This window comes from Oncorhynchus keta, unplaced genomic scaffold, assembly GCF_023373465.1.
Source record: "Oncorhynchus keta strain PuntledgeMale-10-30-2019 unplaced genomic scaffold, Oket_V2 Un_contig_2581_pilon_pilon, whole genome shotgun sequence".
Lineage (NCBI taxonomy): Eukaryota > Metazoa > Chordata > Actinopteri > Salmoniformes > Salmonidae > Oncorhynchus > Oncorhynchus keta.
Window position 1 is genome coordinate 85,074 of NW_026284640.1, and position 16,315 is coordinate 101,388.

Genomic DNA, 16,315 nt, shown 5'->3' on the forward strand with positions numbered 1-16,315 from the left:
AGACTGGCTCCCAGGCTAAGACTGTGTTTGTTAGATAAAACCAGACTGGCTCCCAGGCTAAGACTGTGTTTGTTAGATAAAACCAGACTGGCTCCCAGGCTAAGACTGTGTTTGTTAGATAAAACCAGACTGGCTCCCAGGCTAAGACTGTGTTTGTTAGATAAAACCAGACTGGCTCCCAGGCTAAGACTGTGTTTGTTAGATGAAACCAGACTGGCTGTCAGGCTAAGACTGTGTTTGTTAGATAAAACCAGACTGGCTCCCAGGCTAAGACTGTGTTTGTTAGATAAAACCAGACTGGCTCCCAGGCTAAGACTGTGTTTGTTAGATGAAACCAGACTGGCTCCCAGGCTAAGACTGTGTTTGTTAGATAAAACCAGACTGGCTCCCAGGCTAAGACTGTGTTTGTTAGATAAAACCAGACTGGCTCCCAGGCTAAGACTGTGTTTGTTAGATAAAACCAGACTGGCTCCCAGGCTAAGACTGTGTTTGTTAGTGTCTTAGGCAGAAACATTATTTGTTGATGACTGATTTGTCAGGACCATAAACAGTCTATGGTCTAGGGGCCCGTACCCACAAAGCCTCTCAGAGTAGGAAGGGCTGATCTAGGATCTGTCCATATTGTCTGATTCATTATGATCTAAAGGGCTAAACTGATCCGAAATCAGCCGCTTTTTCAACTCTGTGAGGCTTTTGTGGATACGGGAGCAGAAGTGTACACTACAAAGCAGGATCAACGAGGTAACCAGCTAACTTTTGATAAAACAACCAGAAACAACCACCACAATTGTTCTGGTTTATTTAGAATGCTAATCTTAGAGATGTGTTTCTGCTTGTTTTGTCAACTAAATCATTCACATTTTCAAGCTTATCCCCCCCCTTAAAAAAAAAAACCTGATATAAGAATATTCCGGAAAGTTCTCTGGCTGACTCCTTAATCCTGGTTTGTAGTGTTCCTCTCTGGTGTGACTCACAGCTCCAGGACGAGCACCACGTCAGTGAGGTTCTCGTAGACATCGTGGAAGGTGACTATGTTGGCGTGCTGTGTCTGCTGTAGGATGTTGACCTCTCTCTCTATCTCCTCCCTCCTGACCCCCCGCCGGCTGGATCTGCTCTGTCGTTTCTTGATGAACTTAGCGGCGAACTCCAGACCTGTGCTCTTCTCCCAGCAACGCTTCACGATGGCAAACTGACCGCTGGAACACGAAGAACGAGAGAACGACACAGAAATGACGGAGAAAAAAATATTCAGCAACACAATGCATGTTGGTTTGAAAATGAATGATTATGATGTTAACACCTACAACATGTGGTCTCTACAGAATCAGATCAGACGAAGGCCAGATGGGGCGGTACGTTAACACCTACAACATGTGGTCTCTACAGAATCAGATCAGACGAAGGCCAGATGGGGCGGTACGTTAACACCTACAACATGTGGTCTCTACAGAATCAGATCAGACGAAGGCCAGATGGGGCGGTACAGTTAACACCTACAACATGTGGTCTCTACAGAATCAGATCAGACGAAGGCCAGATGGGGGGACACGTTAACACCTACAACATGTGGTCTCTACAGAATCAGATCAGACGAAGGCCAGATGGGGACGGTACAGTTAACACCTACAACATGTGGTCTCTACAGAATCAGATCAGACGAAGGCCAGATGGGACGGACGTTAACACCTACAACATGTGGTCTCTACAGAATCAGATCAGACGAAGGCCAGATGGGCGGTACACGTTAACACCTACAACATGTGGTCTCTACAGAATCAGATCAGGCGAAGGCCAGATTGGACCGTATGTTATTTCCGTATCAGAAGATATTGTCAAGAGGATTTTCAATATTACATTTCTAATGTCTGTTGCGGTGACTGTCTCTTTAAATACCGTAAATAACCACGGTGCAGTCAGAAGGTATGTGTGAAGGGTTACCTCATTTTGTCCTACAGAATGTTGAGACATTTCTTCCTGCTCGGCTACCGATCTATTCATAGTGTAGTGGCACTGCAGCAGCGTGAGCTGAGCCTGACAACTCTGGGTTTTTACATCATACACTTTCACAGACAACTAAACACATCGAAAGAGCATTGCTGTATGGTAGCATGTGGTACACACCTGCATACGGTAGCATATGGTAGCCTATGGTAGCATGTATGGGGCATGTGGTCTATATGGTAGCCTACATGGGGTAGCATATGGTAGCCTATGGTAGCATATGGTAGCATATGGTAGCCTATGGTAGCCTATGGTAGCCTACAGTAGGGGTAGCATATGGTAGCCTAGGTAGCCTATGGTAGCCTAGGGGCATGTGGTAGCCTATGGTAGGGGGTCCATATGGTAGCATATGGTAGCCTATGGTACAGGGGGTAGCCTATTGTAGCCTATGGGTAGACAGCCTTTGGTAGCCTATGGGAAATAATTTGCTGCCTTGATTTAGTACTATGTACTGCAACCAGGGAACATCACCAGAAGTCACTCTGAGGTAAATCGTAGGGGGCAGCGCAGGGGGCCTCAAATTACATCCAATATGGGAAGGGGGCCCGCTCTGGGCTTTTATCCTCACATACAACAGAGCAGAGGGGGACACCAAGAGGACAGGGGGTGGACCTGTACCCCAGTGGCAGGGGGAACTGAAATAAGTGGACTGTTAGTGGGACATGGGATCCACCATAGTTAAAGTGGTACCATAGTGGCTGTGTACCGTAGTGGCTGTGGACCATAGTGGCTGTGGGGGGTACACTGTCATAGTGGCTGTGGACCAGTGGGGTGGACCATAGTGGCTGTGGATAGGTCCGTAGGGGACAGGGTGACAGGTGGTCCATAGGGGACTGTGGACCATAGTGGCTGTGGACCATAGTGGCAGGTGGACCATAGTGGCTGTGGACCATAGTGGCTGTGGACCATAGTGGCTGTGGACCATAGTGGCTGTGGACCATAGTGGCTGTGGACCATAGCTGCACCCTTCACTCTTAGAAAAAGGGTTCCAAAAGGGTTCTTTGGATGTTCCCAAAGGAGAACCCTGTTTGGTTCCAGGTACATCCATTTTTGGTTCCAGGCAGAACTATTTTGGGTTCCATGTAGAACCCTCTGTGTAAAGGGTTCTACATGGGGCAAAAAAGGTTCTGTCTGGAACCAAAAAGGGTTCTTCAAAGGGTTCTCCTACGGGGACAGTGGTGACTGTGGGGCCAGGGAGACAGGGGTCCGTAGGGGGACAGGGGGCCCGTAGGGGACAGGGGGCTGTCCGTAGGGGACAGGGGTCCGTGGGGACAGGGGGTCCGTAGGGGACAGGGGGTACAGGGGGTTAGGGGACAGGGGGTCATTTGGGGCACAGACAGTGACAGGTAATACTCCACTTCCTCATTCATAGTGTAGCTGTGTGATTAAACATAGACACACATCTCTAAAGATAGAAGGAAGCCATCTTTAAACTGTAGCGTGAGGATTCACTGTCAACAAAACAACCCCATTCACTGTCATGTCAACCCCATTCACTGTCATGACAACTCCATTCACTGTCATGGTCAACAGAACAACGCCATTCACTGTCTGACAACCCCATTGTCAACAAAACAACCCCATTCACTGTCATGTCAACCCCATTCACTGTCATGTCAACCCCATTCACTGTCATGACAACCCCATTCACTGTCATGACAACCCCATTCACTGTCAACAGAACAACGCCATTCACTGTCATGACAACCCCATTCACAGTCAACAAAACAACGCCATTCACTGTCATGTCAACGCCATTCACTGTCATGTCAACCCCATTCACTGGTATTCACTGTCAACAAAACAACCCCATTCACTGTCATGTCAACCCCATGCACTGTCATGACAACCCCATTCACTGTCATGTCAACCCCATTCACTGTCAACACAAACAACGCCATTCACTGTCATGTCAACGCCATTCACTGTCATGTCAACCCCATTCACTGTCAACAAAACAACCCCATTCACTGTCATGTCAACCCCATTCACTGTCATGACAACCCCATTCACTGTCATGTCAACCCCATTCACTGTCATGTCAACCCCATTCACTGTCCAACCCCATTCACTGTCAACAAAACAACCCCATTCACTGTCAACAAAACAACCCCATTCACTGTCAACAAAACAACCCCATTCACTGTCATGTCAACCCCATTCACTGTCATGTCAACCCCATTCACTGTCAACAAAACAACCCCATTCACTGTCATGTCAACCCCATTCACTGTCATGTCAACCCCATTCACTGTCAACAAAACAACCCCATTCACTGTCAACAAAACAACCCCATTCACTGTCAACAAAACAACCCCATTCACTGTCAACAAAACAACCCCATTCACTGTCATGTCAACCCCATGCACTGTCATGACAACCCCATTCACTGTCATGTCAACCCCATTCACTGTCAACAAAACAACCCCATTCACTGTCATGTCAACGCCATTCACTGTCATGTCAACCCCATTCACTGTCAACAAAACAACCCCATTCACTGTCATGTCAACCCCATTCACTGTCATGACAACCCCATTCACTGTCAACAAAACAACCCCATTCACTGTCAACAAAACAACCCCATTCACTGTCATGTCAACCCCATTCACTGTCATTTGTCATGTCAACCCCATTCACTGTCATGTCAACCCCATTCACTTCAACAAAACAACCCCATTCACTGTCATGTCAACCCCATTCACTGTCAACAAAACAACCCCATTCACTGTCATGTCAACCCCATTCACTGTCATGTCAACAAAACAACCCCATTCACTGTCATGTCAACGCCATTCACTGTCATGTCAACCCCATTCACTGTCATGTCAACCCCATTCACTGTCAACAAAACAACCCCATTCACTGTCAACAAAACAACCCCATTCACTGTCATGTCAACCTCATTCACTGTCATGACAACCCCATTCACAGTCAACAAAACAACGCCATTCACTGTCATGTCAACGCCATTCACTGTCATGTCAACCCCATTCACTGTCATGACAACCCCATTCACAGTCAACAAAACAACCCCATTCACTGTCATGTCAACCCCATTCACTGTCATGACAACCCCATTCACTGTCATGTCAACCCCATTCACTGTCATGTCAACCCCATTCACTGTCAACAAAACAACCCCATTCACTGTCATGTCAACCCCATTCACTGTCAACAAAACAACCCCATTCACTGTCATGTCAACCCCATTCACTGTCATGACAACCCCATTCACTGTCAACAAAACAACCCCATTCACTGTCAACAAAACAACCCCATTCACTGTCATGTCAACCCCATGCACTGTCATGACAACCCCATTCACTGTCATGTCAACCCCATTCACTGTCATGTCAACCCCATTCACTGTCATGTCAACCCCATTCACTGTCATGTCAACCCCATTCACTGTCATGTCAACCCCATTCACTGTCATTCAACCCCATTCACTGTCATGTCAACCCCATTCACTGGTCAACCCCATTCACTGTCATGTCAACCCCATTCACTGTCATGTCAACCCCCTGTCATGACAACAGAACAACCCCATTCACTGTAGCCTATGGTAGCCTATGGTAGCCTATGGTGGCATATTGTAGCCTATGGTAGCCTATGGTAGCCTTTGGTAGCCTATGGTAGCATTTGGTAGCCTATTGTAGCCTATGGTAGAAACTTGTAGCCTAGCCTATGGTTTAGCATTATGGTAGCATATGGTAGCCTATGGTAGCCTATGGGAAATAATTTGCTGCACTTGATTTAGTACTATGTCCCCTGTACAATGCAACCAGTAGAACAGCACCAAAAGTCACTCTGAGCTAAATAGCGCTCCTCAAATTACATCCAATTGGCTTTTATCCTCACATACAACAGAGCAGAGAAAGGACACCAAGAGGACGAGGGAATTAAGTCACCGGTCATTCAGTGGCTGTGGACCATAGTGGCTGTGGACCATAGTGGCTGTGGAAGTGGCTGTGGACCATAGTGGCTGTGGTGGATGTGGACCATAGTGGCTGTGGGTGGACCATAGTGGACCATAGTGGCTGTGGACCATAGTTGCTGTGTACCATAGTTGCTGTGTACCATAGTGGCTGTGGACCATAGTGGCTGTGGACCATAGTGGCTGTGGACCATAGTGGCTGTGGACCATAGTGGCTGTGGACCATAGTGGCTGTGGACCATAGTGGCTGTGGACCATAGTGGCTGTGGACCATAGTGGCTGTGGACCATAGTGGCTGTGGACCATAGTGGCTGTGGACCATAGTGGCTGTGGACCATAGTGGCTGTGGACCATAGTGGCTGTGGACCATAGTGGCTGTGGACCATAGTGGCTGTGGACCATAGTGGCTGTGGACCATAGTTGCTGTGGACCATAGTGGCTGTGGACCATAGTGGCTGTGGACCATAGTGGCTGTGGACCATAGTGGTGGACCATGACCATAGTGGCTGTGGACCATAGTGGCTGTAGTGGCTGTGGACCATAGTGGCTGTGGAGTGGCTGTGGACCATAGTGGCTGTGGACCATAGTGGCTGTGGACCATAGTGGCTGTGGACCATAGTGGCTGTGGACCATAGTGACTGTGGACCATAGTGGCTGTGGACCATAGTGGCTGTGGACCATAGTGGCTGTGGACCATAGTGGCTGTGGACCATAGCTGCACCCTTCACTCTTAGAAAAAAGGGTTCCAAAAGGGTTCTTTGGATGTTCCCAAAGGAGAACCCTGTTTGGTTCCAGGTACATCCATTTTTGGTTCCAGGCAGAACTATTTTGGGTTCCATGTAGAACCCTCTGTGTAAAGGGTTCTACATGGAACTCAAAAAAGGTTCTGTCTGGAACCAAAAAGGGTTCTTCAAAGGGTTCTCCTACGGGGACAGACAGTGACTGTGGGGCCCGTAGGAGACAGGGGGTCCGTAGGGGACAGGGGGCCCGTAGGGGACAGGGGGTCCGTAGGGGACAGGAGGTCCGTAGGGGACAGGGGGTCCGTAGGGGACAGGGGGTACAGGGGGTCCGTAGGGGACAGGGGGTCATTTGGGGCACAGACAGTGACTGTGACTCCATGTGTTTTTCCTCTCCTGTCAGACAGTGAGGTAAGGTAATACTCCACTTCCTCATTCATAGTGTAGCTGTGTGATTAAACATAGACACACATCTCTAAAGATAGAAGGAAGCCATCTTTAAACTGTAGCGTGAGGAGTCACTGTCAACAAAACAACCCCATTCACTGTCATGTCAACCCCATTCACTGTCATGACAACCCCATTCACTGTCATGACAACCCCATTCACTGTCAACAGAACAACGCCATTCACTGTCATGACAACCCCATTCACAGTCAACAAAACAACCCCATTCACTGTCATGTCAACCCCATTCACTGTCATGTCAACCCCATTCACTGTCATGACAACCCCATTCACTGTCATGACAACCCCATTCACTGTCAACAGAACAACACCATTCACTGTCATGACAACCCCATTCACAGTCAACAAAACAACGCCATTCACTGTCATGTCAACCCCATTCACTGTCAACAAAACAACCCCATTCACTGTCAACAAAACAACCCCATTCACTGTCATGTCAACCCCATGCACTGTCATGACAACCCCATTCACTGTCATGTCAACCCCATTCACTGTCATGTCAACCCCATTCACTGTCATGTCAACCCCATTCACTGTCATGTCAACCCCATTCACTGTCATGTCAACCCCATTCACTGTCATGACAACCCCATTCACTGTCATGTCAACCCCATTCACTGTCATGTCAACCCCATTCACTGTCATGACAACCCCATTCACTGTCATGTCAACCCCATTCACTGTCATGTCAACCCCATTCACTGTCATGTCAACCCCATTCACTGTCATGTAAACCCCATTCACTGTCATGTCAACGCCATTCACTGTCATGTCAACCCCATTCACTGTCAACAAAACAACCCCATTCACTGTCAACAAAACAACCCCATTCACTGTCATGTCAACCCCATGCACTGTCATTACAAACCCCATTCACTGTCATGTCAACCCCATGCACTGTCATGACAACCCCATTCACTGTCATGTCAACCCCATTCACTGTCATGTCAACCCCATTCACTGTCATGTCAACCCCATTCACTGTCATGTCAACCCCATTCACTGTCATGACAACAGAACAACCCCATTCACTGTCATGACAACAGAACAACCCCATTCACTGTCATGACAACCCCATTCACTGTCATGACAACCCCATTCACTGTCATGTCAACCCCATTCACTGTCATGTCAACCCCATTCACTGTCATGTCAACCCCATTCACTGTCATGTCAACCCCATTCACTGTCATGACAACCCCATTCACTGTCATGACAATAAAATAACCCCATTCACTGTCATGTCAACCCCATTCACTGGCATGACAACCCCATTCACTGTCATGACAACAGAACAACCCCATTCACTGTCATGACAACAGAACAACCCCACTCACTGTCATGTCAACCCCATTCACTGTCATGTCAACCCCATTCACTGTCATGACAACCCCATTCACTGTCATGTCAACCCCATTCACTGTCATGTCAACAGAACAACCCCATTCACTGTCATGTCAACCCCATTCACTGTCATGTCAACAGAACAACCCCATTCACTGTCATGTCAACCCCAATCACTGTCATGACAACAAAACAACCCCATTCACTGTCATGTCAACCCCATTCACTGTCATGTCAACCCCATTCACTGTCATGTCAACCCCATTCACTGTCATGTCAACCCCATTCACTGTCATGACAACCCCATTCACTGTCATGTCAACCCCATTCACTGTCATGACAACCCCATTCACTGTCATGTCAACCCCATTCACTGTCATGTCAACAGAACAACCCCATTCACTGTCATGTCAACCCCATTCACTGTCATGTCAACAGAACAACCCCATTCACTGTCATGTCAACCCCATTCACTGTCATGACAACAAAACAACCCCATTCACTGTCATGTCAACCCCATTCACTGTCATGACAACCCCATTCATTGTCATGACAACAGAACAACCCCATTCACTGTCATGACAACAGAACAACCCCATTCACTGTCATGTCAACAGAACAACCCCATTCACTGTCATGACAACGGAACAAACCCATTCACTGTCATGTCAACAGAACAAACCCATTCACTGTCATGTCAACCCCATTCACTGTCATGACAACCCCATTCACTGTCATGTCAACCCCATTCACTGTCATGACAACAGAACAACCCCATTCACTGTCATGTGAACCCCATTCACTGTCATGACAACCCCATTCACTGTCATGTCAACCCCATTCACTGTCATGACAACCCCATTCACTGTCATGTCAACCCCATTCACTGTCATGACAACCCCATTCACTGTCATGACAACCCCATTCACTGTCATGACAACAGAACAACCCCATTCACTGTCATGTGAACCCCATTCACTGTCATGACAACCCCATTCACTGTCATGTCAACCCCATTCACTGTCATGACAACCCCATTCACTGTCATGTCAACCCCATTCACTGTCATGACAACCCCATTCACTGTCATGACAACCCCATTCACTGTCATGTCAACCCCATTCACTGTCATGTCAACCCCATTCACTGTCATGACAATCCCATTCACTGTCATGACAACCCAATTCACTGTCATGACAACAGAACAACCCCATTCACTGTCATGTCAACCCCATTCACTGTCATGTCAACCCCATTCACTGTCATGTCAACCCCATTCACTGTCATGTCAACCCCATTCACTGTCATGTCAACCGCATTCACTGTCATGACAACAGAACAACCCCATTCACTGTCATGAGAACCCCATTCACTGTCATGACAACCCCATTCACTGTCATGTCAACCCCATTCACTGTCATGACAACCCCATTCACTGTCATGTCAACCCCATTCACTGTCATGTCAACCCCATTCACTGTCATGACAACCCCATTCACTGTCATGACAACCCCATTCACTGTCATGTCAACCCCATTCACTGTCATGTCAACCCCATTCACTGTCATGACAATCCCATTCACTGTCATGACAACCCCATTCACTGTCATGACAACAGAACAACCCCATTCACTGTCATGTCAACCCCATTCACTGTCATGTCAACCCCATTCACTGTCATGTCAACCCCATTCACTGTCATGTCAACCCCATTCACTGTCATGACAATCCCATTCACTGTCATGACAACCCCATTCACTGTCATGACAACAGAACAACCCCATTCACTGTCATGTCAACAGAACAACCCCATTCACTGTCATGTCAACAGAACAACCCCATTCACTGTCATGTGAACCCCATTCACTGTCATGACAACCCCATTCACTGTCATGTCAACCCCATTCACTGTCATGACAACAGAACCACCCCATTCACTGTCATGTGAACCCCATTCACTGTCATGTCAACAGAACAACCCCATTCACTGTCATGTGAACCCCATTCACTGTCATGACAACCCCATTCACTGTCATGTCAACCCCATTCACTGTCATGACAACAGAACAACCCCATTCACTGTCATGTCAACCCCATTCACTGTCATGTCAACAGAACAACCCCATTCACTGTCATGTGAACCCCATTCACTGTCATGACAACCCCATTCACTGTCATGTCAACCCCATTCACTGTCATGACAACCCCATTCACTGTCATGACAACCCCATTCACTGTCATGACAACAGAACAACCCCATTCACTGTCATGTGAACCCCATTCACTGTCATGACAACCCCATTCACTGTCATGTCAACCCCATTCACTGTCATGACAACCCCATTCACTGTCATGTCAACCCCATTCACTGTCATGACAACCCCATTCACTGTCATGACAACCCCATTCACTGTCATGTCAACCCCATTCACTGTCATGTCAACCCCATTCACTGTCATGACAATCCCATTCACTGTCATGACAACCCCATTCACTGTCATGACAACAGAACAACCCCATTCACTGTCATGTCAACAGAACAACCCCATTCACTGTCATGTCAACAGAACAACCCCATTCACTGTCATGTCAACCCCATTCACTGTCATGTCAACCCCATTCACTGTCATGACAACAGAACAACCCCATTCACTGTCATGTCAACCCCATTCACTGTCATGACAACAGAACAACCCCATTCACTGTCATGTCAAGAGAACAACCCCATTCACTGTCATGTCAACAGAACAACCCCATTCACTGTCATGTCAACCCCATTCACTGTCATGTCAACCCCATTCACTGTCATGACAACAGAACAACCCCATTCACTGTCATGTCAACCCCATTCACTGTCATGACAACAGAACAACCCCATTCACTGTCATGTCAACAGAACAACCCCATTCACTGTCATGTCAACAGAACAACCCCATTCACTGTCATGTCAACAGAACAACCCCATTCACTGTCATGTCAACAGAACAACCCCATTCACTGTCATGACAACAGAACAACCCCATTCACTGTCATGACAACCCCATTCACTGTCATGACAACAGAACAACCCCATTCACTGTCATGACAACCCCATTCACTGTCATGACAACAGAACAACCCCATTCACTGTCATGACAACAGAACAACACTCTCACTAGTCTACCTTCCGCCCCTCCACTCAAACCACTAGTCTACCTGCCGCCCCTCCACTCTAACCACTAGTCTACCTGCTGGTTACTGACCCAACGCTCTAACCACTAGTCTACCTGCCACCCCTCCACTCTAACCACTAGTCTACCTGCCGCCCCTCCACTCTAACCACTAGTGCCGCCCCTCCACTCTAACCACTAGTCTACCTGCCGCCCCTCCACTCTAACCACTAGTCTACCCTGCCGCCCCTCCACTCTAACCACTAGGCTACCCTGCCACCCCTCCACTCTAACCACTAGTCTACCTGCCGCCCCCCACTCTAACCACTAGTCTACCTGCCCCCCCTCCACTCTAACCACTAGTCTACCCTGCCGCCCCTCCACTCTAACCACTAGGCTACCCTGCCACCCCTCCACTCTAACCACTAGTCTACCTGCCGCCCCCCACTCTAACCACTAGTCTACCTGCCCCCTCCACTCTAACCACTAGTCTACCCTGCCGCCCCTCCACTCTAACCACTAGTCTACCTGCCGCCCCTCCACTCTAACCACTAGTCTACCTGCCGTCCCTCCACTCTAACCACTAGTCTACCTGCCGCCCCTCCACCCCTCCACTCTAACCACTAGTCTACCTGCCGCCCCTCCACTCTAACCACTAGTCTACCTGCCGTCCCTCCACTCTAACCACTAGTCTACCTGCCGCCCCTCCACCCCTCCACTCTAACCACTAGTCTACCTGCCGCCCCTCCACTCTAACCACTAGTCTACCTGCCGCCCCTCCACTCTAACCACTAGACTACCTGCTGCCCCTCCACCTCTCCACTCTAACCACTAGTCTCCCTGCCTCCCCTCCACCCCTCCACTCTAACCACTAGTCTACCTGCCGCCCCTCCACTCTAACCACTAGTCTACCTGCCGCCCCTCCACTCTAACCACTAGTCTACCTGCCGCCCCTCCACTCTAACCACTAGTCTACCTGCCGCCCCTCCACCCCTCCACTCTAACCACTAGTCTACCTGCCGCCCCTCCACTCTAACCACTAGTCTACCTGCCGTCCCTCCACTCTAACCACTAGTCTACCTGCCGCCCCTCCACCCCTCCACTCTAACCACTAGTCTACCTGCCGCCCCTCCACTCTAACCACTAGTCTACCTGCCGCCCCTCCACTCTAACCACTAGTCTACCTGCTGCCCCTCCACCTCTCCCTCTAACCACTAGTCTCCCTGCCTCCCCTCCACCCCTCCACTCTAACCACTAGTCTACCTGCCGCCCCTCCACTCTAACCACTAGTCTACCTGCCGCCCCTCCCTCTAACCACTAGTCTACCTGCCGCCCCTCCCTCTAACCACTAGTCTACCTGCCGCCACTCCACCCCTCTCTAACACTAGTCCCTGCCGCCCCACTCTAACCACTAGTCTACCTGCCGTCCCTCCCCTCCACTCTAACCACTAGTCTACCTGCCGCCCATCCACGCTCTAACCACTAGACTACCTGCCGTCCCTCCACTCTAACCACTAGTCTACCTGCCGCCCTCTAACCACCACGCCCCTCCCTCTAACCACTAGTCTCCCCTCCCTCCACCCCTCCACTCCCTAACCACTAGTCTACCTGCCAGCCCTCCACTCTAACCACTAGTCTACCTGCCACCCCTCCACTCTAACCACTAAGTCTACCTGCCGCTCCCCTCCACTCTAACCACTAGTCTACCTGCCAGCCCCCTCCACTCTAACCACTATACTACCTGCCGCCCCTCCCTCTAACCACTAGTCTACCTGCCCCCTCCACTCTAACCACTAGTCTACCTGCCGCCACAGGTAGACTAGTGGTTAGACCTGGGGGGGGCAGGTAGACTAGTGGTTAGGCTGGGAGGGGTGGAGGGGCGGCAGGTAGACTAGTGGTTAGAGTGGGAGGGACGGCAGGTAGACTAGTGGTTAGAGTGGAGGGGCGGCAGGTAGACTAGTGGTTAGAAATGGAGGGGTGGAGGGGCGGCAGGTAGACTAGTGGTTAGAGTGGAGGGGCGGCAGGTAGACTAGTGGTTAGAGTTGGAGGGGCGGCAGGTAGACTAGTGGTTAGAGTGGAGGGGCGGCAGGTAGACTAGTGGATAGAGGGAGGGGTGGAGGGGAGGCAGGGAGACTAGTGGTTAGAGGGAGAGGTGGAGGGGCAGCAGGTAGTCTAGTGGTTAGAATGGAGGGGCGGCAGGTAGACTAGTGGTTAGAGGGAGGGGCGGCAGGTAGACTAGTGGTTAGAGTGGAGGGGTGGAGGGGCGGCAGGTAGACTAGTGGTTAGAGGGAGGGACGGCAGATAGACTAGTGGTTAGAGTGGAGGGGCGGCAGGTAGACTAGTGGTTAGAGGGAGGGGTGGAGGGGCGGCAGGTAGACTAGTGATAGAGTGGAGGGACGGCAGGTAGACTAGTGGTTAGAGTGGGAGGGGCGGCAGGTAGACTAGTGGTTAGAGTGGAGGGGCGGCAGGTAGACTAGTGGTTAGAGTGGGTTAGAGGGAGGGGCGGCAGGTAGACTAGTGGTTAGAGGGAGGGGCGGCAGGTAGACTAGTGGTTAGAGGGAGGGGTGGAGGGGCGGCAGGTAGACTAGTGGTTAGAGTGGAGGGGCGGCAGGTAGACTAGTGGTTAGAGTGGAGGGGCGGCAGGTAGACTAGTGGTTAGAGTGGATGGGTGGAGGGGCGGCAGGTAGACTAATGGTTAGAGTGGAGGGGCGGCAGGTAGACTAGTGGTTAGAGTGGAGGGGCGGCAGGTAGACTAGTGGTTAGAGTGGAGGGGCGGCAGGTAGACTAGTGGTTAGAGGGAGGGGTGGAGGGGTGGCAGGTAGGCTAGTGGTTAGAGTGGAGGGACGGCAGGTAGACTAGAGGTTAGAGTGGAGGGGCGGCAGGTAGACTAGTGGTTAGAGTGGAGGGGTGGAGGGGAGGCAGGGAGACTAGTGGTTAGAGTGGAGAGGTGGAGGGGCAGCAGGTAGTCTAGTGGTTAGAGTGGAGGGGCGGCAGGTCAGACAGTGGTTGGGAGGAGGCGGCAGGTAGACCAGTGGTTAGAGTGGAGGGGTGGAGGGCGGCAGGTAGACTAGTGGCCAGAGTGGAGGACGGCTTTGGTAGACTAGTGGTTAGAGTGAGGCGGCAGGCAGACCAGTGGCCAGAGTGGAGGGGTGGAGGGCGGCAGGTAGACAGTGGTTAGAGTGGAGGGACGGCAGGTAGACTAGTGGTTAGAGTGGAGGGGCGGCAGGTAGACTAGTGGTTAGAGTGGAGGGGCGGCAGGCCCCTCCACCTCTCCACTCTAACCACTAGTCTCCCTGCCTCCCTCCACCCCTCCACTCTAACCACTAGTCTACCTGCCGCCCCCTCCACTCTAACCACTAGTCTACCTGCCGCCCCTCCACTCTAACCACTAGTCTACCTGCCGCCCCTCCACTCTAACCACTCTAACCACTAGTCTACCTGCCGCCCCTCCACTCTAACCACTCTAACCACTGGTCTCCCTGCCTCCCCTCCACCCCTCCACTCTAACCACTAGTCTACCTGCCGCCCCTCCACTCTAACCACTAGTCTTCCTGATGGTAATACTGTACCTTCCTAATTCCTCTCCGATCTCGTAGAAATCCTCCACTGTCTGCTGCTTGAACAGGGCCATGCCTGCAGTCATAGACGGGGACGATGCCGTGGTTATGACGTGCAAATATATGGGTTCTCTATTCCGTCCATTATAGAAGTAAACCCTGTGTAAAATAAGATAATTATATGTCTGATGGTTCAGCAGATGACGGGTCGTGTTTGCTTGGGAGTTGTGCGACGACGTGCAACAACACGGCCAAACATCACAGAATCAGAGAAACATTTAGCCTACATACAACAACAAAAACGCGTCTTCCTTTTAAAATGATCATTACAATATATTAATTATAAGAAGAACGTTATAATTAAGCAATAAGGAGGTGTGGTATATGGCCCATATACCACGGCTAACGGCTTGTTAGGTTCGACCAACGCAATGAGAGGTGCCTTGTTGCTATTATAAACTGGTTACCAACATAATTAGAGCAGTAAAAATAAACGTTTTTATCATACCCGTGGTATACGGTCATGGCAGTCAGCCAATCAGCATTCAGGGCTGGAACCACCCAGTTTATAACTAGTGTTATTCCATACTATTACTACTAGACTGTTGGTCAACTCTTATTAGCAACTTATTGTCGACACATTTGATTAGACTTTCTGCATCACCAAACATTAAGAGCAATGTGCGACGCAACACCTTAAATGACGCATACAGATGACCATTACAATAAAAGTTAAATAGATAGATAGAAATATAGAGACATTTAAAAAAATATCTTACCATGTTGAAATGACCGTTAAAAAAGCGTGTCCACAAACTTCTTCGTTCACTCTCGTTTCTTTTCAAAGTTTACCGATCACCGTGTGGACGGCATTTCCCTACTGACCGCGCGCGCTCTCAGGTTCACACTAAATGTCACTTGTTACCACGCGATAGAGCTACCTTCCCTGAGTCTATTTTCAAAGTTACAAATACACGTGTCTGTGTGTGTGTGTCTGTTCTCTTCCACTGCTTACAACATACAACGACTGGACAAAACATTAAGAACACCTACTCTTTCCATGACCAAGACTGACCAGGTGATTACAGGTGAAAGATGTGATCCCTTATTGATGTC

At 49.7% G+C, this 16,315-nt stretch overlaps 1 protein-coding gene across 2 annotated transcripts in view; it reads right to left on the minus strand.

Annotated features, from left to right (window-relative positions):
• dapk2a (death-associated protein kinase 2a) overlaps positions 1-16,108 on the minus strand; it is a 53,671-nt gene extending 37,563 nt beyond the window's left edge. The window contains exons 1-3 of one of the 2 annotated variants that reach the window (XM_052506282.1): positions 15,708-15,841; positions 15,212-15,358; positions 975-1,196 (exon numbers count right to left, since the gene is read on the minus strand). In XM_052506282.1, the coding sequence (XP_052362242.1) occupies positions 975-1,196; positions 15,212-15,358; positions 15,708-15,724 (386 nt within the window). In that variant the 5' untranslated portion in view covers positions 15,725-15,841. Of the gene's footprint in view, positions 1-974; positions 1,197-15,211; positions 15,359-15,707; positions 15,842-15,978 lie in introns of those variants that run through there. The other variant, XM_052506283.1, reaches the window with a different exon arrangement.
• Between the last annotated feature and the right edge of the window lie 207 nt (positions 16,109-16,315).